Source organism: Microcaecilia unicolor, chromosome 9 (genome assembly GCF_901765095.1).
Source record: "Microcaecilia unicolor chromosome 9, aMicUni1.1, whole genome shotgun sequence".
In the NCBI taxonomy this organism is placed as follows: domain Eukaryota; kingdom Metazoa; phylum Chordata; class Amphibia; order Gymnophiona; family Siphonopidae; genus Microcaecilia; species Microcaecilia unicolor.
In genome coordinates this window covers 547,287-573,334 of record NC_044039.1, presented here as the reverse complement: position 1 = coordinate 573,334, position 26,048 = coordinate 547,287, and the positions used below count along the sequence as shown (strand labels likewise).

The window sequence follows — 26,048 nt, the reverse complement described above, 5'->3', positions numbered from 1 at the left end:
CACACAAGGAAGGACCCACTAACAGGCTGAAAAAGCCAGAACTTACAGTTTTGAAAAGTCCTCTGTAGGGAAAAGGAAGAAAAACTCCGCCTTTCGAGCTTTCAGGTACAGAAAGCTATTATACAAGAAACAGCTCAATCCTTCTGTCTTATTTCCTGTTTTCTTCATAAAGCAAATCATAAATGAAGGGGAAATTCTTAGACTCCTATGAAATATCCCTTTCTTTCCCTTTATATAATTTAAAGAATTTAAGTAATTGAGCCTCTCCCTTCTCAAATGGGAACCAGTTAACTAACTGGTGCAGGAGATTTCTTCCAGACCATACTGGAGCTGCTGGACACAGAGAAATACAGAACAGCTGAGGAAGCACTAACCGGTTAACACACAACAAGCAATTTAACCAGGCAGGAGCCGTTTCTGGCCCATTAAATCACTTTGAATATCGACCCCAAGGTTTTTATCTTAATTTGGCTTTACCAGTCAATAACTGTGAAAAACAAACGAACAAAAAGAGAAAACGGGAGGGAGCACATTGGCGACAGAACAAACAGCTGAAGAGGGACAGGGAAAAAAAAGGGAAGTTTTAGAAATAGACAAACTGGCCATAAGAAAAAGGTGGAAAGAAGATAGAGGTTAATTTAAATTTAACACTACGCACCTCTGATGCAGAAAGAGCCATCATCAAACCGTTCCACGAGAAGTTTCTCAATGTGTACAGTAACAGGCTTGGGCTCTGGGGCTGCAGGATTGTCCCGGGGACTGTCATCCTGCATAGAGACACATACAAAGAAGTAAATCACAAGAGAGAAGAGGGTATAATTTGTTTTATTTATGTATGAATTCTATATAGAACAGGTTATAAAATTATTTGTTAAATAAATAAAGATAACAATGACAGTCTGATGGGTTGAGGCGAGACATGAAGACATTTTGAGGGGCTAGGCAGGGTTCAGTAAAACATGGATGGTAGAGAGAGAGAGACAGGTCAGTGTGACAGTGCGAGGGGCTGGAGGCAGAGCTCAGCGAGAGATGGATAGGGGAATTGAGAGACAGGCATGGCCAGCACAACCCAGTAAGCATGACACGTGTGGCAGTGGAGTGACAATAGCTGCTAAAAGCCTTATTACCTGTTGCACTGGGCTACTCTCTCCCCAGTCCCATGGGTTTAGCATCTCGTCCTGGCCCTCCAAATCATTCCCCACCACCAACTGCATTCAGTACGGTATCTTCTCTCCCTTCCCGCCTTCCCCTCCAGTGGTTCCCTAAACTTAGAAACACTGAAACAAAGAAAAATGTAGACAGATAAAGACCATATGGCTTACCTAGTCTGCCAAACTATGCCTGTACCATATCTCCACCTACCACTGAGATCTTTAAGTCTGTCCCCATAATGACCACTAACCATTTTAGTAGCTGCCCTCTGGATCGACTCCATCCTGTTTACATCTTTTTGAAAGTTGTACACAATATTCTAAATGAGGTCTCACCAGAATCCAATACAGGGGCATCATCACCTCCTTTTTCCAACTGGCCATTCCTCTCACTATGCGCCCAAATATCCTCTTGTAATCCCCGTTCCGTTTGGCCACCTAAAGATGATTACATATGATCATACCCAAGTCCTGCTAAGTCCCACTCTTCTTTTGGGCACAAAAGTTCTTCATCTGTTCCCTCGGGTTCTTGCAGCCCAAATGCATGTCCCTGCATTTTTTAGCATTAAATCTTCACTGCAATATTGCAGATCATTCCTCTAGTTTAATAAGTCTTTCCTCATGTTATCCACACCAACAGGGGTGTCTACCCTACTGCAAAATGGCAAACCTTACCAGACAGCCCTTCAACAATACCACTTACAAAAATGTTATAAAGAACCAGCCCAAGAACCAAACCTTGCGGAACACCACTGGTAACATCCCCTTCCTCAAAATGAGCTCCATCACTACCCTCTGTCGCCTTCCACTCAACCAGTTCCTAACCCAGTTAGTCACTTTAGGGCCCATACTGAGGGCACTCGGTTTATTTATTATTCATCTATGCGAAACCTTGTCAAAGGCTTTGCTGAAATCTAAATACACCATATCTAGTGCTCTCCCTCAATCCAACTCTCTGGTCATCCAGTCAAAGAAATTAATCAGATTTGTCTGATAAGACCTGCCACTAGTGAAACCATGTTGCCTCTAGTCCTGTAATCCATTGGATTCCAAAAACTTTACTATTCTCCGTTTTAAAAGGGTTTCCAATAATTTATTTACCACAGAAGTCAGATTTACCGGCCTGTAGTTCCCAACCTCTTCCGCTTTTGTAGAGAGGGCCCACATCTGTTCTCTAGTCCTCTGGGACCACTCGGACCACACCCTCCCTATCTCAGATAGCCTGAAAATACTCGACGTTACAATCGACCGCAACCTTACACTTGAGAGTCAAGTGAACTCCACAACAAAGAAAATGTTCCACTCAATGTGGAAACTTAAACACGTAAAACCTTTCCTCCCGAGGGAAATATTCCGTAACCTAATACAATCAATGGTACTAAGCCATGCAGACTATTGCAACGGAATCTATGCGGGATGTAAAGAACAACTCACAAAGAAACTCCAGACCACTCAAAACACAGCAGCCAGGCTGATATTTGGTAAAACACGATTCGAAAGTGCAAAACCCCTCTGAGAAAAACTGCATTGGCTCCCAATCAAAGAACGTATTAGCTTCAAAATCTGCACCCTGGTCCACAAAATTATCTACGGCGAAGTGCCAGGCTACATGACAGACCTCATAGATCTACCAACCAGAAACACAACCAGATCATCACGAACATACCTAAACCTCCACTACCCAATCTGCAAAGGACTCACATACAAAGCAACCTATGCATCCAGCTTCTCCTATATAAGCACACAACTATGGAACTCACTGCCAAAAGCTGTGAAAACAACCTACGACCATCTAAACTTTAGGAAATCACTAAAAACCAACCTGTTCAAAAAGGCATACCCTACCGACCCAACATAAATGCCTACACTCGGCAACCCAGCAAAACCAAAGCTCATAATGGACACTATATAACCTCACCTCTCTTTGATCCCCATTGTGCCTGAACCTTAATCGACCACAACACCACCATGTATTTGTTTCTCTACCGGACTTGGCGAACGCCTTTACGGTACTATGTAAGCCACATTGAGCCTGCAAATAGGTGGGAAAATGTGGGATACAAATGTAACAAATAAATAAACATTGAAAAGGTCAACCAGCAGAGCCGCTAAACCTCCCTAAGTTCCTTCAGTACCCTCCGATGTATGCCATCCGGTCCCATCGCTTTGTCCACCTTTAGTTTAGCCAGCTCCTCACAAACTCAATCCTCTGAAAATCGTTCAGGGACTACCTCCCCCCATTCCTATTTGTGTTTGTTTTCTGCGATCCTACTCCTGGCCCTTCAGCTGTGAACACAGTATAGCTATTCTTATGTAGTGCAGCCCCTAACCATGAGAAGTGCATGTTGGGGGGGGGGGGGTGGGGAGGGGCGTAGTCCAGCAGGGCCATGCCCTAGAAGGTGCTCCTGCATATATTGGTGCTTGACTTGCTGCTGTGAGCCAATGGGCTTGGAGGGGCAGGCAGCAGTGGTGGCTACCAAAAACCACAAAGGCAACAGCAAAAAGGAGGGGAAAATGCTGAGTGGGTGGGTAGGAGGGAATGCAGGGGAATCGTTGGACCAGGCGGTGGGGAGAGAGACCAGGTGATGCTGGATGGGGAAGGGAAAGAAAGAAAAAAGGAATATGCTGGATGGCGGAGGGAAAGGAAGAGAAGATACACAGGAGATGCTGCACTAGGGGGAGGGAAGCTGAAGAAAGAGAGAAGGGCACAGATTTATAGGTTGAGGGGGACATTAGAAACCCTAGCACTGGCCCTGGAGCAACAACAAGATGAGGTGAGTAGCAGGACTAAGTTACAGGTGAAGGAAACGAGACGGCAGCAATTGCTGCCGGGCACAACTCTAATAACAGAAATGTTGCAAAAACTATTAAGATATTTCTATGAAAGAGAAAAGTGGTTAAAAATGAGCAGAAAATAAGAAAAATGAAGATGTGTTAGTGTACTTTTAAATGTATCCTGGTGTCGGACAGGCTTAGCTTCATGGGAATCACATCTGCAATAGATTCATCATCCAGAAAGCGCTGAATGTTCAGAAGAGAGGACGTGAGAAACTCAGAGCTGAAGTGCTGCAGGTGGCACTGCAGGAAACCATTCTCAGCAGCCAGGCGAGAGTGTCTGCTAGCACTGGGTCCGCTCTCCAATCGTAGTTTCACCTTAGGAACCGACTCTATGCACTCGCTACAATTCTCGTCCGAACCTGGTAGAAAGCAAGCAAAATATCAGGGCCAGAACAGGTTCCAATGAACAATAAACCAATACCGTTTTATCACAACTGGAGGAAAAGTCCATAGTCTGCTATTGAGACAGATGTGGGAAGCAACTGCTTGCCCTGGGATTTGTAGTATGGAGTGTTGCCTTGATTTGAATTTCTACCAGGTACTTGTGACCTGGCTTGGCCACTGTTTGGCTACTGGGCTAGATGGACCATTGGTCTGACCCATTACGGCTACTCTTATGTTCTTATGGATAAGTTCCTGGAGGAAACGTCTATAGTCTGCTATTGAGACAGACATGGGAAGCAACTGCTTGCCCTGGGATTTGTAGTATGGAGTGTTGCCACGATCTGGATTTCTACCAGGTTGGCCACTGTTTGGGAAACAGGATACTGGGCTAGACGGACCATTGGTCTGACCCGGTATGGCTATTCTTATGTTCTAGAAAAGAAGAACCACCACAAGGGTGGAGGTACACTGAGGTCCTACGCAAAACGATGCATAAAACAGGGAGTAGGAAGGGTTAGGCTCTTCCAATGACAACCGGAGACGACGTATGTAGGAAATCAATTCTTTATTCAATTAAAAACACTGACATACTTGACTCTGACTCGACACAGCTGTGTTTCGGCGCAAAACCGCGCCCTCATCAGGAGTCTTGTAAGATACAGTGGATGGTGTATATTCAATTGGCAACTGTATGAAGATGTAGTATCAAATATGACTATCATCCAAAGTCTCTGCCAAGGTAAATCTCTGTAGCGTGCAAATGCCTTTGACGTACCGAAGGAGGTGCGGTTTTGCGCCAAAACACAGCTGTGACGAGTCAGAGTCAAATATGTCAGTGTTTTTAATTGAATAACGAATTGATTTACTACATACGTCGTCTCCGGTTGTCATTGGAAGAGCCTACCCTTCCTACTCCCTGTTTTGTGCATTCTTATGTTCTTTCAAGTAGGTGATGTACAAAAATCACAGCATTCAGATAAAGTGAACTAGCAGAAATAACGCATCTGATTTGTTACTGATGAAATAGACAGAACTGATTTCAGAAAGCTCATCATACAAGTTTTCATTAAGAGTTCATTCCTGATGCGAGTTTTTCTGCTTTTTGCATTCTGGGGGTTGGGCTATGGAACACCCTCCCTGGACAACTTCATTTGTGCAGCAATGGGGGGGTCAGTTCAAGAAATTGCTAAAACACAGTTGTTTGTGGAAGCATTTATGTAGGAGGAAAGCTATGCTTAACCTATTCAAGAGCAGTATAAGTAGTTTATTTTTTTTTATAAACCACCTAGGTTATATAGGCGATACATAAATGTTTAAAATAAATAAAATCCTATATAATAAAACGCACCTCCAACGTTCTGAAGCTGACTACGTGGATATAAGCCTCGAGGCATTCATGCTTCTGTATCCATCTCCTGGAATGATGACATCTCCCACTTCCGGGTGCGTCAGCAGCGACAGTGCCCAATCACAACATAGCAGCGCGAGCCAACTCCGTCGCGTACCTGTGCTGACAGGGGACCCCAACCCCCGACAGCCGAAGTCCTCTTGGCTGCCACGGCGTTGCTTGCTGAATGATCTGATCAAGTTTCTGTGCGTGCGTCTGACATCAGACGCACGCACAGAAAGTTGATCAGACCATTCAGCAAGCAATGCCAGCACAGACAAGAAGAGGACTTCGGCTGTCGGGGTCCCCCGTCAGCAAAGGTATGCGATGGCGGCAGGGGAGGGTTTCCGGCGAAAAGGGGGGGGGGGGTCGAGAGGGTCGCAGAAGGGGGGTCCAGGGGTCAGTAACGCGGAGCGGGGGTGTTGAAATCGGAGGGAGGGGGGGAGTCTGTAACTTGGTGGGAGGGGCATGAGGGGGCCTTGAACTGGAAGGGAGGGGGATCTGGAACTAGAAAGGAAGGAAGGGAGGGAGGGAGGCGTGGGTCTCAGAGGGGACAGAGCGAGACAGCGAGGGAGGATGGGGGATTACCTTGCTAGCGCCCATTTCATTGCTTACCGAAACGGGCCTTTTTTACTAGTAATAAATAAATATCTACCAGGGAGGAGACGAGACCTTTAAGACCTACACACTGTGCAGTGCTATCTCCAGGAGTTTATCTGTTTTGGTTGGATTCCCCTGAATTCATGAAGATCAAGGCAGGTATCTGACATAATCAGACAGACTACATTCCTCAGCTATAATAGCCACACAACACAATGATGTGTTGTTCTAAGTGCACCGCCGCAGGGCATGGCCGAAAGGACAAGCCAGGCCCTTTGGAGAACCAAGGAACACAGGAGTTTGGGTTTGGTCTGGTCTCCTGGCCATCTGGATATTCATCATTTGGTGACTGGATTTTGTGAGAACTTTGTTATGGGGGGGGGGGGGGGAAGGTTAAGATGGCTAATATGCACACATCCACTCCTGTAGTTAGAGGCGGCCCTATGGACAGCCATGTATTGCTAGGTCCAAAAGACTTACGGCCTGAAGGTGTCTCTTCGAGCCCTGTACTTAGAACTCCTCCACCTCAGCCTTCACTGCTAAATGAATCTCCAAGACAAGGAGAAGCCAACAGTCGCCCAAAAGCACATGGTTCGGTGTGGAGTATCCTTGAAGGATACTATTGAAACAGGACATTTAGGGAATCCCAATAGAGAGGTTTGGACCATGACAAAAGTAAGCCAGGTATACTCCATGAGAGAGCAGAATAAAGGATGCACATTACTCCCTTCAACTTCAAGATCCAAGGAAAAAAACACAATTTGAAGTGTCATAAGTACATAAGTAATGCCACACTGGGAAAAGACCAAGGGTCCATCGAGCCCAGCATCCTCTCTCTCCTTGTGAATTTTCCAGGTTGGCTAAATGCTTAGTGATTTGCCTCTGAGCTGAAAGAAAATTTGATTAGTTATTGTAATATAACTTACTGTATGGCTGGAAGCACAACCAATGCCCCAGTCTGATTACTGTGGTGTAATAAATTTTACAAGCTCTTACCCGTGGTGCGGTTACTGAAGTATTGTCGAATACTAACATTTCCCAGTTGCTTCGGTGTCACTTGGTTTATCTGAAGAGCAACTCCAGCATCCTCTCCTTTCACGTCAACTCCACAGTTAATACCAAAGATTTTAAAAACCACAACCGACATCTGTATTAAATAAAAAGACATTTCCTGTATGTTATAGTTTGAATTAAATTTAGACTACTATAATAAGATTTGACATTATTACATTTTGTGTGGTTATTTAGGATCTTGTAACATAAGACAACTCTGAGGACAATTAAGTCCTTGTTGTGACACGTACGACAAAGAGGAAGTTTTGGCTGCCAAGTTCATCACACAGAAGTGGACTGTACTGTAAGTTTTATGGATTATTTCACCTTATATTACCGCCTTTCCTGCAGGCAAATAAAACTGAAATAGAAGGAATGCCAAACATCATAGCACACATTCACAAAGAAGACATGCACACCAATAATCTAAAAAATTACTCTTACTTTACAAAAAAAAAAAAAAGAAAAGAAAACCCAGCATAAATAAAATGGATGGGATCAGTGCACACGAGTTGCTCCATTGTTATTGAGACTATAGTCACCAAAGGCCTTACAAAATAAATGTGTTCACTATTGTTCTAAACGTAGGATAATTCCAGCCTAATATCAATTGGAAGAGTTCCCACAAGGAAGGGAAGACAAAGTAAAAAGTGGATTCACATTCATTAACAGCGATAATTTAACGACATCTATCTTAGTATTTTTGGAAACAGTAAACAAACAATTCACGTCTACCCGTTCCACTCCACTCAGTATTTTATAGACCTCTATCATATCTCCCCTCAGCCGTCTTTTCTCCAAGCTGAAGAGCCCCAGCCACTTTAGCCTTTCCTCCTACGGAAGTCGTCCCATCCCCTTTATCATTTTTGTCGCCCTTCTCTGCACCTTTTCTAATTCCACTATATCTTTTTTGAGATGTGGTGACCAGAATTGCACACAGTATTCAAGGTGCAGTCGCAGCATGGAGCGATACAAAGGCATTATAACGTCCTCATTTTTCTTTTCCATTATTTTCCTAATAATATGTAACATTCTATTTGCTTTCTTAGCCACTGCCGCACACTGAGCAGAAGGTTTCAACGTATCATCAACAAAGATACCTAGATTCCTTTCCTGGTTAGTGACTCCTAATGTGGAACCTTGCATTACGTAGCTATAGTTCAGGTTCCTCTTTCCCACATGCATTACACTTTGCATTTGCTCATATTAAATGTCATCTGCCATTTAGACGCCCAGTCTCCCAGTCTCGTAAGGTCCTCTTGTAATTTTTCACAATCCTCCTGCGATTTAACGACTTTGAATAACTTTGTGTCATCAGCAAATTTAATTACCTCACTAGTTACTCCCATCTCTAGGTCATTTGTAAATGTGTTAAAAAGCAGCGGTCCCAGCACAGACCCCTGGGGAACCCCACTATGTATCCTTCTCTGTTGCGAATACTGACTATTTAACCCTACTCTCTGTTTTCTACCTTTTAACCAAAGCCGAGCTTTGTCTGTTTTCAGAGTAGGTAATGAACTCAGTATTACCACATCTCGACTCGTCTCTTGAGTGCTCTCAGAAGCGGCGCTGATCACTTCTGGAGATGATCCTGCAGAACTCTCGTTCCACTGTGCAATGTCCGCAAGAACTTTTGAGGTTTGAATACTTGAGATCTCTTCAATGCCTGCATCTAGGAAAAATGCTGTTATAAGAAATCATTAAATGTCACAGCCATAACTTTTGAAATAAATAGAGCTTTATCAGTTCAAAAAATGCACAAAACAACAGCTTGTAACAAAATAACACAGCTAATAATCCTTATACGTAGAAAAGTAGCCTAGTGGTTAGAGCAGGCTGAGAACCAGGGAAGGAGAGAGACCTTGGGTGATGGTATCTGAGGATCTCAAGGTGGCCATCTGTGGAAAAAAATGCAACACGGCAGTAGCCAAAGCCAAAAGGCTGCATAGCAAGGGGCATATGCAGCAGAAAGGAAGTCGTCGCAACACTCCAATACAGGAGGCCTCATCTGGAGTAATGCGTTCAGTTTTGGAGACTCTCTCACTAAGAACAAGGAGGCTAAAGTTGGTATAGAGGAAAGCGACCAAAATGGTGAGGTCTCTATCAGAAGATATACGAGAAGCGACTGGAAGACCTAAACGTGTATACCCTAGAGGAGAGGAAGGACAGAAGGGATATGATACAGACCATTAAATACTTTAAAAGAATTATGGATGAAAGCAGCTCTAGAAGAAGAGGGAGGTAGAGTCAAAAGCAACATCAAAAATAATTGTTCATGAAAATGGAAGAAAATGCCTGGAATGCCCAAAGAATTAGAGGAAACAAAATCAGTCCTGGAATTCAAACAAGAGTGGGATATTCGCAGAGGATCCCTAAAAGGTAAGATGATATAAACCAGGAATAGAGCAGTTCAGCTGTACTTCTAAAAAAAAAATCATAAGGAAATTAACAACCTACACCTATGCGATAGGTGGAACCCCAACCTCTCCTAGGCAGATCTGATGGACTATGTTGGTCTTTCTCTGCTGTCATGTACTTTGTTACTTCTATAGACTCTCTCTTCTGACTCTGGGCTATTCTATTTTCTGCCTTCTTTCCCATCCCCCATCTTCCCAGTTATCACTTAATTGCTCCCTGTGGCACTTGATCTCAGTTACCCTTTGACTCCATTTTTTGGTTTGCTCTTGCACGAACATGTCACTAACAGAACACAATTTCAAGGCGTGTCACTTATTTTATCCTCTTCTGGAGACAAACTCATTTACGCTACCGCCACCTTCTGTTTAGGTATCTCACATTCTCTAATTGCTCATAATTCTCCATTTACCAGTTGTGGCTGGTTTTATAAAAATACTTGGGTAGTGTATCTACAGCAGGTAAAAAAAAACTAGGACTGGGTAGCAGTTGTTGGTTCTCATGGCATTCTGGCTTGGAGCACCGAACTTAACTCTAGGAGGTCATTGTCAGGGGAATTAATTTCAGTTGACCAAGTATAAGTATGTGGAGGGTATGTCAATCTGGTTGACTGCTTGGTCGGAGCTAGCACTGCCCCTTTCAGTAAAGAGAAGGGTGCATAGGACAGCTGCTACCACAACACGCAGGAACAGACTGAATATGGGAGACTGCAGATGAGAACTGTCTAGTGGCACCTGAAAATGTTTCTAGGCTGGACTGAATAACAAGCCCCTTTTCTCCTCTAAATCGTGTGAATGCAGGTACCACTCAATGAAGAAGCATAAAGTTAGACAGAAGCAGGTTACTCGTCCACTCGCTAGTTACCTCTCGTCTTGACTATTGCAACCTTCTCCTCGCTGGTCTCCCGCTTAGCCACCTATCTCCCCTCCAATCTGTCCAAAATTCCGCCGCACGTCTTATCTACCGCGTGAACCAATACTCTCATATCACCCCTCTCCTCAAGTCGCTTCACTGGCTCCCGATCCGCTACCGTATTCAGTTCAAGCTTCTCCTAATGACCTTCAAATGCACTCAATCTGCAGCCCCCCATTACTTCTCTACCCTCCTCTCCCCTTATGTTCCCACCCGTAACCTCCGCTCTCAGGACAAAGCACTCCTATCTGTACCCTTCTCCACCACCGCTAACTCCAGACTCCGCCCCTTCTGCCTCGCATCACCATATGCCTGGAACAGCCTTCCCGAGCCCATACGTCATGCGCCCTCCCTGCCCATCTTCAAGTCCTTACTCAAAGCCCATCTCTTCTCCCTTGCTTTTGGCGCATAACCACCTTCCCCACTCATGATACCTACACTGACTACATAGTTTGTAACCTTTAGATTGTAAGCTTTTTTGAGCAGGGACGGTCCTTCCCCATGTTAAACTTGTACAGAGCTGCGTAACCCTGGCAGCGCTATAGAAATGCTAAGTAGTAGTAGTAGTAGTATTTAAAAACCTAGGAGAAAGGAGGTTTGGCTAAAACATAAAAACAGACATGCAGAGCATATTCTTTTACCAAAGTGCCAAGGATCAGTTTTCCATTTACCTTCCTGTAGGATAATGTGGCCGTCACTTGCATCAGTCTCTGAGAGCTGATCCTCCAGTATGTTGCTGTCAATAGAAATAGTGTCTAGTGACATCTGGGATGAACTCTTCATATTCTTATAAGAAACAGAGAAGGTAGGCAGGTTGGACTGGCAGCGTTCCTGAGACTTTCCACTTTTTGATACATAAAAATATTAAGGAAAAATTATTGAAAATCAAGGGTACCTAGAAACATAAATCTCCCCTCCCAAACAAAAGTAATCATAAAACAGAATGCAAACTGAGCAGTGACTGAGAATATAAGGAGAATAGGGCTTACCCGATAATTTTCTTTCCATTAGTTCTTGTTCCAGGATTTGTTGGATAGTCATATCCATCGACCAGCAGGTGGCGATAGCAAAATGATGGGGCACCTGATAGATTAACTATTTGAGGCCTGAGCTTTCCGGGACAAGAGTCCACTTTGGTAGTCTTAAGGTACAACCAACCTCCGTCATTGTTGATACTCCAGATGACCATAGCAAACTCCCCCTCCACTTTGGACAACTGATGCATAAGTACATAAGTATTGCCATACTGGGAAAGACCAAAGGAACATCAAGCCCAACATCCTGTTTCCAACAGTGGCCAATCCAGGTCACAAACACCTGGCAAGTTCCCAAAAAAGTACAAAACATTTTATACTGCTTATCCCAGAAATAGTGGATTTTCCCCAAGGCCATTTAATAATGGTCTATGAACTTTTCCTTTAGGAAGCCATCCAAACCTTTTTTAAACTCCGCTAAGTTAACCACCTTTACCACATTCTCCAGCAACGAATTCCAGAGTTTAATTACACATTGAGCGAAGAAACTTTTCTCCATTTAGTTTTAAATTTACTATATTGTAGCTTCATCGAATGCCCCCTAGACCTAGTATTTTTGGAAAGCGTGAACAGACGCTTCACATCTACCCGTTCAACTCCACTCATAATTTTATAGACCTCTATCATATCTCCCCCTCAGCTGCCTTTTCTCCAAGCTGAAAAGCCCTAGCCGCTTTAGCCTTTCCTCATAGGGAAGTCGTTCCATCCCCTTTATCATTTTCGTCGCCCTTCTCTGCACCTTTTCTAATTCCACTATATCTTTTTTGAGATGCAGCAACCAGAATTGAACACAATATTTGAGGTGCGGTCGCACCATAGAGCGATACAAAGGCATTATAACATCCTCATTTTTGTTTTCCATTCCTTTCCTAATAATACCTAACATTCTATTTGCTTTCTTAGTAACAGCAGCACACTGAGCAGAAGGTTTCAACGTATCATCAACGACGACACCTAGATCCCTTTCTTGGTCCGTGACTCCTAACGTGGAACCTTGCATGACGTAGCTATAATTCGGGTTCCTCTTTCCCACATGCATCACTTTGCACTTGCTCACATTAAACGTCATCTGTCATTTAGACGCCCAATCTTCCAGTCTCATAAGGTCCTCTTGTAATTTTTTCATAATCCTCCCAGGATTTAATGACTTTGAATAACTTTGTGTTATCAGCAAATTTAATTACCTCACTAGTTACTCCCAACTCTAGGTCATTTATAAATATGTTAAAAAGCAGCTGTCCTAGCACAGACCCCTGGGGAACCCCACTAACTACCCTTCTTCATTGAGAAGGGTAGTTAGTGGTTAGTGCAGTGGAACTGAGTTCGATTCCCACTGCAGCTCCTTGTGACTCTGGGCAAATCACTTAACCCTCCATTGCCCCTGGTACAAAATAAGTACCTGAATATATGTAAACCGCTTTGAATGTAGTTGCAAAAAAAAAAAAAACTCAGAAAGGCGGTATATCAAGTCCCATTTCCCTTACTCTCTGTTTTCTATGTTTTAACTAGTTTTTAATCCACAGTAGAACACTACCTCCTATCCCATGACTCTCCAATTTCCTCTTTAGTCTTCCATGAGGTACTTTGTCAAACGCCTTCTGGAAATCCAGATATACAATATCAGCTGGCTCATCTTTATCCACATGTTTGTTCACCCCTTCACAGAAATGTAGTAGATTGGTGAGGCAAGATTTCCCTCCACTAAATCCATGTTGACTTTGTCTCATTAATCCATTCTTTTGAATATGCTCTGTAATTTTGTTCTTAATAATAGTCTCTACCATTTTGCCCGTCACCGACGACAGACTCACTGGTCTATAATTTCCTGGATCTCCTCTGGAACCTTTTAAAAAAATCGGCGTTACATTGGCCACCCTCCAATCTTCCGGTACCACGCTCGATTTTAAGGATAAATATTTCTAACAATAGCTCCACAAGCTCATTTTTCAGTTCTATCAGTACTCTGGGATGAATACCAAAACAAAAAGTAAAATAATGTAGACATAATACTAACAACAGTAATGGAATTTAAAAATGTGTGGGGTAAACCCAAAGGAAAGAGAATGGAACCAAAGAAACTTAGCGGTTCTTAAATGGCAACACCAGTAATTGGGAAACAAAGCAAGGGCCAGGCAGACTTCCACGGCCTATGCCCTGATCACACAGCTGGACAGATCTGGATGGGTTGGAGTGGGGCTTTGATAACAGATCGCTTCTACCACCTCCACCAGGAGGCTGCTCCATGAATTCACCAACCTTTCTGTGAAGAAATATCTTCTCAAGTTACTTTTGAGTCTATCCCCTTTCACCTTCATCCTGTGCCCCTTGATTCCAAAGCTTCCTTTCAATTGAGACTTGCCTCCTCTGCATTTATGCAATGTAAGTATTTAAATGTCTCTGTCATATCTCCTCTCCCCCGCCTTTCTTTCGAAAGTATACATAATATTTGTTCCCATATGCTTTATAACGAAGACCACTGACCATTTTAGTAGCCATCCTCTGGCCAATTCCATCCTGTTTATATCTTTTTGAAGATGTGCCTCCAGAATTGTACACAATAGTCTAAGTGAGGTCTCACCAGAGTCTCATACAGGGATATCACCACCTTCTTCTTCCTATGCAAACAAGTATCCTTCTAGGATTCACCGTCACCTTTTCTACCTGTTTGGCCTGTTGGATTATTTGTAGTAAATAATTAGCAGATTTTAGTACACACAGCTTCAGCTTTAGAAATGTTAATTTCTTTCTTCATCTCTCTCTCATTCACCCCTGAATAATTCACTGCTGAGTCACTTTAAAGTTGAAGTAACAAAACATCTGTTTACTCACAGTTTGTAGTTTGATTATAATCAGACAGGCTTTTATATACATATTACTATACATTTGTATTATCAGCTCCTTCCATGTGCTTAGATGGTAATGGATGCTCACACCACCATAGATCCTCTCAGGTTAGGAGAGATCATGAGCTCCATGTGCTCCATGTGCTGCATCTGCTGTGTCTAACCCCCACAGGAAGTTGCATAGCAGTGTGACCTCTCTAAGTAATTCACATCAGAGGTCACAGAGTAATCACAGAGAAATAATAGGTGACAGGCAATGCATGTAAAATACAATTACATTCCAACAAACCCCTTCTCATGCATAACTGTCATGCAATTATTTATTCATACAAAGTCCAAGCTTTATACGCAGATTCACAAAATGTTCTCTGGGTAACGGTTTGGTCATGATGTCAGCTGTCATCTCACTGGTGTGACAATAGTGTAGACTGATGACCCCTTCTTTCACCAACTCTCGCACGTTGTGGTATTTCGTTGCGATGTGCTTGGTGCGTGACTGAACCTTGTCATTCTGTGACAGTCGGATGCAGCTCTGATTATCTTCCATTATCTGGATTGGTCTCTTTTCAGCTATTCCAAAATCCAGCAAAAGTTTTTCAATCCACATCAGTTCTCTGCACGCTTCCGATACGGCCACATATTCAGCTTCTGTAGAAGACAAACTCACAATACTTTGTTTATGACTGGCCCATGAAATTTGTACATTTCCATACATAAACACATATCCACTTGTGGATTTATAATCAGAATGATCCCCTGCCCAATCTGAATCACAGTAACATATTAGTTTTGGATTACTATTGGCTGAAACCTTTAATTTACAATCAATGGTACCCTTTAAATACCTTACCATCCTTTTAACTGCAGTCCAATCTGATTTGGTAGGTGAGCTGACTCTTCTGCTCAAAATTCCTACTGCATTTGCTATATCAGCCCTGTATGTGGTAGCTAGATATAAAAGCTTACCTATGGCTGATCTATATTGGATGTTATCTGGTAAAGGTTCTCTTACTGTTTCATCCTTCAGAAAATCAGTGATCATGGGAGTGCTTACAACTTGGGCATCTTGCATACCTAAACTTTCAATAAGCTCATTTATTTTCTGCTTCTGGCTTAGAAGATAAGAACCATCATTTTGTTTCTCAATTTCTATACCAAGATAGTATGACACATTACCAAGTTCTTTTATCTCAACATTCTGGTTTAAACACTTTACAATGTCCTTGTACTCTTGCTCACTTTTGCTTGCAATGAGCAGATCATCAACAAAAGCTAAAATGTATGCATATTGTCCATTTGTGCACCTAGTGTACAAGCATTTATCTGCTTCACCTTGCTTAAATCCTAAATTTGTCAATATTTCATGCAATTTTTCATTCCAACATTTTGCACTTTGCTTTAATCCATAAAGACCTTTGTTTAATTTACACACTAGCTGTCTTTGTTTTGTATTTATGAAACCTGTTGGTTGTTCCATGTACAAGTCTTCAGTTATTTCTCCGTGAAGAAACGCTGTTTTCACATCAATGTGGTTGACTTGCATGCCTTTTGAGACTGCAATGCTCAGAAGTGTTCTGATTGTCGTGTGTTTCACTACAGGTGCAAACACTTCATCAAAATCTTCTCCATATTTTTGAAGATATCCCTTTGCGACTAATCTGGCTTTATACCTTTCCACTTTTCCTTGTGCATTCCTTTTTAACTTGAATACCCATTTGCATCCTATAGCTTTCTTGCCAGGAGGTAATTTTGTAAGAATCCAAGTATTATTTTTATTCAATGCATCAATTTCTTCTTGTGCAGCTTTATGCCATTCAGCAGCTTCTTCTGCTGGCATTTTCTCAATCTCATCCCATGTTAAGGGCTCTTGAGCTTCTGCTGACTTTGTTAAGTAAGACAGTCTTGGGGGTGGAACACCTTTGTTTTCCCTGGATGAGCGTCTGACTACAGGTTGGTCTGACCTTTCCGCATCCTCTAAATCTGAGAGTTCTTCTCCAATTGATTCCCCTTCTCCAACTGTACTGTCTTCTTCAATGATCCTTTCTGTGTCTGCTTCCTCTGCCTGTTCCTCGTTAGATACAGGTGAGTTGCTTTCAGACATCTGCCTTGGTATGGCATTTATATACACTGGCATGTCTATTATGGTTCTAGTTTCATATTCTGGATGATAAGGCTCATCTGGGATAATCCAGCCTTTATCAACCCTTTTGTTTTCATCAAAATATGTAACATGTCTTATGCCAACAATGCCAGTTTTCAGATTCAAAATTCTATATCCTTTGTGTCCTGGAGCATAGCCAACTAAAATGCCCCTTTCTGTTGTGGAATCCAGCTTATGCCTTCTTTGCTTTGGTACATGAGCATATGCTGTACTTCCAAATGTTCTTATGTGTGACAGGTTTGGCTTCCTACCATGCCATGTCTCATGTGGTGTGCGCTCAGCGCCTTTAGTTGGCATTCTGTTTTGTAGGTACACTGCTGTGAGAATGGCTTCCCCCCATAGTTTTTTAGGGAGATTGCTATCTGACAGCATACATCTGGTCATTTCCACAATTGACCTAAATTTTCTCTCTGCAACAGAATTTTGCTCTGGTGTATAAGCTACTGTTGTGATATGTTGAATGCCTTCTTGTTCTAGAAATGTGTGCATGCTTTGTGAAGTGAACTCACCACCATTGTCGGTCTGAAGAACCTTTGGTTTTCTTTCAAATTTATTGCTCACCATGGCTACGTATTTCTTCAGCATGTCTGTGACTTGACTTTTCTCTTTCAGCAAATAGGCCACACAATATCTAGAGAAATCATCCAAGAATATTAGCACAAATCTGTTATTTCCCAATGATGGGATATTAAACGGTCCACATAAGTCACTGTGTATTAAGTCCAGCACTTTATTACTCCTATTTCCTGTGTATGCAGGAAATGAGGGTCTCACACCTTTTTGAGTAACACAGTCTATGCATTTCTCCATTTTACCAGCATCTGCACTTATCTGAATGCCGGTGGCCAGTTGCTTACTGTAAAGATCCTGGATCACCTTAGAATCACGATGTCCCAGGCGGCGGTGCCAGATTTCCAGACTACATTTACCATCATTCTTCCTTACTTGCGCCATATGTGAGGCTTCACCTGAAATGCTCAGTTTATAAACATCATTATGCATAAAAGCTTCAGCATACACTTCATCATTTTTAGAGATTGTGCACTTACTGTTTTCAAAATGAATCACAAATCCCTTCTTATCTAATGTAGATACACTAAGCATATTACAAACTGCTTGGGGAATATACAAGACATCACTTACAGGAATTTCTTTAACTTCATTAGACACTTTGCATTTTAAGAATCCAATACCTTTTGCTTGGATCTTAGCAGTCCCTGCGTTTGCAGTTTTAAGAATACCTTCCTCTGGACACATTTCCTGAAAGAAATCCTTACAATTGGTTAAATGGCATGTGCTCCCCGAATCCAAAATCCAAGTACTTTCATTTGAATTATTATTTACCATAGTCAAAGATTTTTCTGCCATTAGAAAGCCCTTGTGTTTATCTTTGTCCTTCATACATTTCCTGGTTTGAAAATTCTTTAGTTCCATTGGCTTAGGTGAGCTAGAGGGAGTGTTTTGTGTTTCCTTACACCATTTAGATACATGTCCCTCCTTTCCACATGAGTAGCAAATCAGCTTGCCCTTGGGTGGAGTTTTCCCATAGCTCCGCCTTCCTCTGTTCTTTGCCAAGAAATTTGTTTCATTTCTCTCTGACTTGCTTTGAGAACACATCTCCTCAGAATCATTTATTATGCATTCCTGCCTTAGTTTTGATGTTGTCTGTTCAAAAGATTGCCCTTCAATGGCCTCATTTACAGACCTAAAAACATCAAACTTCTTTGATAGTGAGGTAAAAAGAAATGCTCTTTTCAATGCATCACACATGGGAATTCCAGAAAGTTCTAGCTTTTGAAATGAAGACATAAGATACATAATGTGATCATTACATTTACTTTTATCCCTTAATTTGGTTTCATTCAACTCTGCCAGCCAAATTGGTTGCTGCTTTGCATATGTAGTTGCATACATAGTTCTCAGCTTATATAAAATGTCCTTTGGTGTATCTTTTCCCTCCACTAATATGGCTTGTTTCTCTGAGAGAGCTTCCAAAAGCATGCACTTCACATAATAGTTTGCATTGTCCCATTCAGCCATATTTTCAGCTGTTCTGTCTTGATCTAAGCATATATCTAATCTTTTTGCTCGAAGGAAACATATGAATCTTAATTCCCACTGCTGATAATTAAACTCAGTTAATTTAGGCACCTTGAGAGAATAGAAAAATGGTGAATTTCTTCCCTCAGCCATTTTCTTAGCCTTCTGTCTGCTGTGTGGGGGGAGAGAGAGACAGACTGAATCTTTCCTTTAAAACTTAAGAGAAAAATGTGGCCTTTTTTTCTGCCTGGTAATATTTCTCTTCTTTTTCAATTCCTGGACCCTGGGCCCATAACCCTTTTGTTGGATTATTTGTAGTAAATAATTAGCAGATTTTAGTACACACAGCTTCAGCTTTAGAAATGTTAATTTCTTTCTTCATCTCTCTCTCATTCACCCCTGAATAATTCACTGCTGAGTCACTTTAAAGTTGAAGTAACAAAACATCTGTTTACTCACAGTTTGTAGTTTGATTATAATCAGACAGGCTTTTATATACATATTACTATACATTTGTATTATCAGCTCCTTCCATGTGCTTAGATGGTAATGGATGCTCACACCACCATAGATCCTCTCAGGTTAGGAGAGATCATGAGCTCCATGTGCTCCATGTGCTGCATCTGCTGTGTCTAACCCCCACAGGAAGTTGCATAGCAGTGTGACCTCTCTAAGTAATTCACATCAGAGGTCACAGAGTAATCACAGAGAAATAATAGGTGACAGGCAATGCATGTAAAATACAATTACATTCCAACATGGCCACCTTAAGATCATCATACAATCACACCCAAGTCTTGCTCATCTTTTGCGCTCCAAATTTCTTCTCCCTTTAAATTGTACTGTGCCCTTGGGTTTTTGCAGCCCAAATTCATGACCCTGCAATTTTTTACCATTAAATCTTAGCTGCCAAATTCTGAACCATTTTTTAAAACCTTTGTTAGGTCCTGCCTTATGTTATCTACACCATCAGAGGTGTCTATCCTATTGCAGATTTTTGAATCATCCACAAACAGGCAAACCTTACCAGACAGCCCTTCAACAATATCGCTTAGAAAAATGTTACAAAATCTAAATACACCACAGATAATGCTCTCCCCCTCGATCCAAGTCTCTAGTCACTGAGTCAAAGAAATGAATCAGATTTGTCTAACAAGACCTGCCTCTAGTGAGACCGTGTTGCCTCGAGTCCTGTAATCTATTGGGTTCCAAAAACTTTACTACTCTCTGTTTTAAAAGCGCTTCCATTAATTTACTTACCCTGTTGTGGAGAGGGACCACATCTGTCCTTCTCCAGTCCTCCGTGACCACTCCTGACTCTAGAGAAGCATTGAAAAGGTCGGCCAGTGGAGCTGCCAGAACTTCCCTAAGCTCCTTCAGTACCCTCAGATGTATGTCATCTGGCCCCATCTTTCTGTCCACCTTCAGTTTAGCTAGCTCCTCACGAACACAGTCCTCTGAAAATCGTTCAGGACTAGCACTCCTCCATTCCTATTTGTGCTTGTTTTCTGTGGTCCTGCTCCTGGCCCTTCAGCTGTGAACATAGAACAAAAGTATGATGTCCATGTTTGTGGAGCTGGATGGAGGAATCATGATAAAACTGCGGAGAGCCCCACCAACACATGCCGGTTCTAGCCTCACCGACTCCTGCAGTGATGACTCCACTCAGGCCTAGTCCAGCTCCAGGTGAGAAACACCTGCAAAAGTGACTTCATTTGACTCCAGTCCAACTCCAGAAGCAAAGCTCCTGATCCAAAGGCATCAACGACTCCAGCTCCAGTGACCCCAGATCTGGGCCCAGAAAAATTTGTGCCACTAATTGCAGCTCCAGCAAAGCCTAAATTGGCAACTAGAAATTCCAGCTAGAACAACTCCTGGGAATCTGTTTCAAGTCAGCCCAGCATTATCAGTGACTCCGGCGCCAGAAACTCCTGACTTTAGGTTGGCCACTCCAACTTCTGATCAAGACTCCAGGCTGGCCAAGACCAAGAATGACTCCAATTTAATGTCTACATCAGGAAGGAAATCTTTGTAAAAAGAACTGGACCCAGGTGGCTTTTCAGGATACCTGACGTTTACCCATAAGGAAGGGGTGTTCTGCCAGGGAGATAGAGATGCCCAGGCTAGGTCCCCAGTGGTTCAATACAAGGTATATCCAGATTATAAAATATCTACAAGAAATGTGTCAGGGACACACCTCTGCAGGTGTAAGAGACTCATACTTCCACTGGAACCTCTTTTTGGCTGATCTTCCTGCTGTTTCTTAGGCCCTGCTCTACATCCAGCATCTCAGTTCCTGCTCCACATCTGGCTTGGCCATTGTGCCTCAGTTTTGGTTCTTCCAGCCATCCAGGCCTCTGTAGGTATACTTTTCCCTGTAAGTATAATATAGCAAAATCGGGACATTCAACCTACACACACATTCCTTTCCCATACTCACCCATACCCCCTACAAGATAGTCATCCTTCAGTTATTCTCATCTCCTCCTCCCTCACCTACACACACTTTGACAACATTCCCACACACATATACCCCTTCATGTGCACCCAAACCACAGGACAGCTCTCAGACTGAAACTGTATTCAGGCTACATTTCAGATCCTAAATCCCACTGAAGGTGGTACAAAAAAATGAGGATTCTTTTTTTCAGAACAGATAATTGTATTTAAATCAGTTCATTTTTAGATTATTGATGTAATTATTATTTTTATAGTTTTTGTGTATTCGATTACTTTGTAAACTGATTTGGGTTGAACTTGCTGCATTACTATCACGATGCAGAACAATTGTACTGGAGAGCAGCAGGGCTTGATTTAGTGGTAAGTCATTGAAATCCTACTACTACTACTACTACTTAACATTTCTAGAGCGCTACTAGGGTTACGCAGCGCTGTACAAAATAAACAAAGAAGGACGGTCCCTGCTCAAAGGAGCTTACAATCTAAGTAACGAAATGTCAAGTTGGGCAGTCTAGGTTTCCTGGGCAGAGGTGTAGAGGTTAGGTGCCGAAGGCGACATTGAAGAGGTGGGCTTTAAGCAGAGATTTGAAGATGGGCAGGGAGGGGGCTTGGCGTATAGGCTCGGGGAGTTTGTTCCAAGCGTGGGGTGAGGCGAGGGAAAAAGGGCAGAGTCTGGAGTTGAAATCCCTCTTCAAACAGTATTTTCAAAACACCTAAGACCATTATAATCCAAGGAGCCTAACCTATCATCAAACCAAGGGGGGTCTAACTGACCTAAAAAGCCTTTCGAGAGATGAAAAAGTTCCCTGGACCGGTTTCACGTCTTAGCTAATTTAGCAGGAAAAAAATATTTGTGTGTCATAAATTGTTATATTGTATTCATTGCCATAGTTATATACTGTTCTTAACAGCAATAATTAGCACATGATAAATAAAACATTAAATAAAATCCCATTAAATTTTTTTTTTAATCCATGAGTTAAAAAAAAAAAAGGCAGTTGAATGGGGTAAAGTCCCCCTACCACAACTTAAGCAGTGTAACACAGACTTCTTGGCATAGTAACCAAGTCCTGCCCTTACAAAAGGAGCGAAGGGTTTCTTTCACAAAGCAGTACTAGCGATTCCCACGCGGCAAATGAGAGGAAGCCCGTTCAATCCCTATGGGCTTCCTCTCAATTGCCACACCGGGAATTGCTAGTGCGGTTTCGTAAGGTCCTAAATCAATCCAGAACATTGCCTTTCGATATCATGGACATTCAAAACTCGATAACTAAATGTCACGTTTCATGGTATCAAAAGCAGTTGTTAAATCCAGCAATCATGACTGAGAAATAGACGTCACTGAATATTATTCAATAACACCAAAGTAGGACCACAATGAGCCTTATAAATAATCCTGTCTTCCTTAGAGCCCTTCTTCTTCTTACCTACCCCTTCAGTTATGCAATTCCTCAGTAAACCAGGGAGAAACAGATGGAGAGTACATTTACTTCTGCATAGTTAACTCTAGGTCCCAACCATTTCTTCATCAGATGTGAAACATGTTACTTGTGATGCTGTAACCTACTGGCTTCAAGATACTCCATTATTCTCTCCTGAGATGGCAAAAAAAGGACTTGCTTCTTTTTGCCATTGAAGGGTAGTATTGTACCTTTCAACAGTGTTTTTCTTACTTTGTCCACCAGTGATGCCAATCTAACAGGTCTAGAATTATTCTTTTCCTACTTATTCCCTCCTTTGTGGAGTTATACTACAGCTGATCTTCTCTAGTTTCTTGGAACTTCTCCTCTTTTAAGTAATCTGTCCTCATTAACTATGTTTCTGTTACGTGACTGATACTGTGGGAAGTACAAAGATACGTAAATGAAATATCTGCTGAACTGAGCTTACCTTGAAGATAATGGCGATGGCAGCTTTTGTTGCGAGAGGGTTTCTTTGATTTCCATGTCCTGGAAAGACAAGGTAGACTGTGGCCTGACGTCCGAGATCTTGTGAATGGTTTTGTTAGTCCTGTTCTCCTTGCTGGGTTCTTCATTTGACAAATCCTCCTCCGCATATTCTTTACCAGTCTGAAGCTGACCGAGATCTTCCCTATTAGGATTTATATTCTGCAATTTCAATGAATACAACGAACTGTTTATCTCGTTGAATTCCAGACAAACCTCTTCAGAGTTACTTCTGGGAGTCGGCCAGTTCACATTATCTTTGCACGAATCTGTATCAGTAGTTGATCTGCCACAGACTGGATCTAATAAAACATCCTTATTGAGCTCAGTGGCGACAGACCTGTTGTCATTGCTTTCACAAGTCATATGATTGGTTACGAGTTTATTTCCTTCAGTTTCTAAAGGCTGGTCCGATGGCAGGGGGTATTTGACTTCAAACTCTGGAGACTTGCAACCGTTTGCTGGAGGAAGTGGGTGCAGTAAGAGTGCGACTTCTGCACTCTTCAGGAAGGCACCCAGGCAAACTTTGGTTTCCTCTGCAGGTTTTCCCGTCACTGCTTCCACATCTTTCCTTAGGTTATCCATTACCTGCTTTATGGATTCATGCAACAAAAGTAAAAAAATGTATTGGTGGTGATTGATTTGTATGCCGACATGTTTCTGGGCATGAACAAGGATATGTACGTCGGCATCTGAGGAAGAACTGATTACTGGAGGTGCTGAAACATTCTCTAAAGTCTTAGTCTTTCGACTATCATTGGTTAAGTGTTCAGATTCTGAACTATAATAGTCTTTTAAGAGCTTTTTTCGCTGCAAGCGACTAACTAGGTCCAAAGATTCACTCTTTGAAATGTTAGCTCCTGTGCGAGAACTGGAAAATGACTTTCTCTGCGATTGTACAAATCTCTTGGGCTGGCAAAGCCAGACTGAAAGTGGAAAGGAGTCCACAAAGCTTACTGGTCTCCCTTTCCCACTTTTCATTCCCTCAAAGTCCATCCAAAACTGAGAGAAATAAAAAGCCCAAATATCCATCCCAGCCGACATCTTCAGTGCATGGGCACTCAGCGTTGGAGCAATATGGCCTTTGTAGACATCGTGTATCTTAGTGTCTTGCTCATAAGCATGCCGCTGGAACACAGAGTGGAGAACATCAAAACTTTCAGTGGACCTGGGGAAGTCCGTGAATGTTTTACTGAAAAATGCACAGTCTTTGAAGTCTTGGAACACAGCTTCAAGGTCTGATCGGCGACAGTTGGGTGACTGCCTTGTGTTTGTAGCAATCATTTCAGCAGTCTGAATGGAAATTGCATTTGGCTGATCTGGATGACTATCTAACTTCTTTTGTGACGGAACCATGAACTGAAAGACAAAGAAATTCATCATTTATTGAATATAAATGAATATTTTGCAGGCTGTCAACTTACAATCTGTTCTAAACTTAAGCACAAAAAATAACTTTTTTAATGCTATAATTAGCCACTGTTCCATTACTTAGTTTAGGCGGAGAAAACCGTTAGAATGCATTAAAATGAAGTATAAATTTAGGTTCCTTTCAGGATTAACTACAGTGAGAGTTGGTGGGAGCAATGGAACAGTTACTTCCCTACATCTCTGCCGAGGCCATGCACACCACTAAGCAAGGTCTGCATGGAGGCACGTGTACGTGTGACGCATGGAAGCTAGTGTTTTTGGGTAGCAGTTGTGCTATATTTTGTAGCAGGATAAAGGATATGGGTATGGATTGTGAATTCCTTTGGAGCAATTCATGTTTTTATTGGGACCTTTTCTGTGTATTTGTGGAGCAACATCTGTTAACAGCTTTATTTGTGAAAATTGTGCATCCACAATGTGTATCTCTTGGTGGGTTTGATTTGATTAATATTCTGGTATTTGCATTACATCAAAATGGATTACAACAAAATACATGGCTTATTCATAAATAAAATTATAAACATTGAAATCCAAATACAACACAAAGTATTTTTCAACAATCTCTCTATATAAAAAGCAACACCAACGTTCTATGAAGCCTCCAGCCGGAAGTGTGAAGGGGGCGAGATATCCGGTTTCCCTATGAGTGTCTGCCCCGCTCTCTCTGTAACACAGTCAGTGAAGGAAAACAGCAGAGCACGAAATCAAATCGCTGGCTCTGTAACAGTGAAGGACTCAGAGGGGGGAGGGGAGAGAGGCCAGAGGGCAGGGACACACACACTCCCACATGCACACAGAAGAAAACATTGCTAGCCCCCGTTTCATTTGCATCAGAAACGGGGCTTTTTTACTAGTAATTCCATAAGTAATGCCACACTGGGAAAAGACCAAGGGTCCATCGAGCCCAACATCCTGTCCACGACAGCGGCCAATCCAGGCCAAGGGCACCTGGCAAGCTTCCCAAACGTACAAACATTCTATACAATCAAGCCATTGTGACATCACTAATGAGGTTGGCTCTTATTGGTGGAATGAGCCACTATGACATCACAATAGGTTAAATCACTGCTCTATGTAATAAAAGTGAGCCAAGTAGAGGACATCTTCTCTCTATATAAAAAGCAACACCAACGTTCTATGAAGCCTCCAGCCGGAAGTGTGAAGGGGGCGAGATATCCGGTTTCCCTATGAGTGTCTGCCCCGCCCTCTCTGTAACACAGTCAGTGAAGGAAAACAGCAGAGCACGAAATCAAATCGCTGGCTCTGTAACAGTGAAGGACTCAGAGGGGGGAGGGGAGAGAGGCCAGAGGGCAGGGACACACACACTCCCACATGCACACAGAAGAAAACATTGCTAGCCCCCGTTTCATTTGCATCAGAAACGGGGCTTTTT

At 42.4% G+C, this 26,048-nt stretch overlaps 1 protein-coding gene across 2 annotated transcripts in view; it reads right to left on the bottom strand.

The window, feature by feature from the left end:
* UHRF1BP1L (UHRF1 binding protein 1 like) overlaps positions 1-26,048 on the bottom strand; it is an 85,626-nt gene that overhangs the window by 5,809 nt on the left and 53,769 nt on the right. Inside the window, exons 14-19 of one of the 2 annotated variants that reach the window (XM_030214209.1) lie at positions 23,169-24,583; positions 11,412-11,584; positions 8,943-9,097; positions 7,357-7,507; positions 4,095-4,348; positions 659-767 (exon numbers count right to left, since the gene is read on the bottom strand). In XM_030214209.1, the coding sequence (XP_030070069.1) occupies positions 659-767; positions 4,095-4,348; positions 7,357-7,507; positions 8,943-9,097; positions 11,412-11,584; positions 23,169-24,583 (2,257 nt within the window). The remainder of the gene's footprint in view (positions 1-658; positions 768-4,094; positions 4,349-7,356; positions 7,508-8,942; positions 9,098-11,411; positions 11,585-23,168; positions 24,584-26,048) is intronic. The other variant, XM_030214210.1, reaches the window with a different exon arrangement.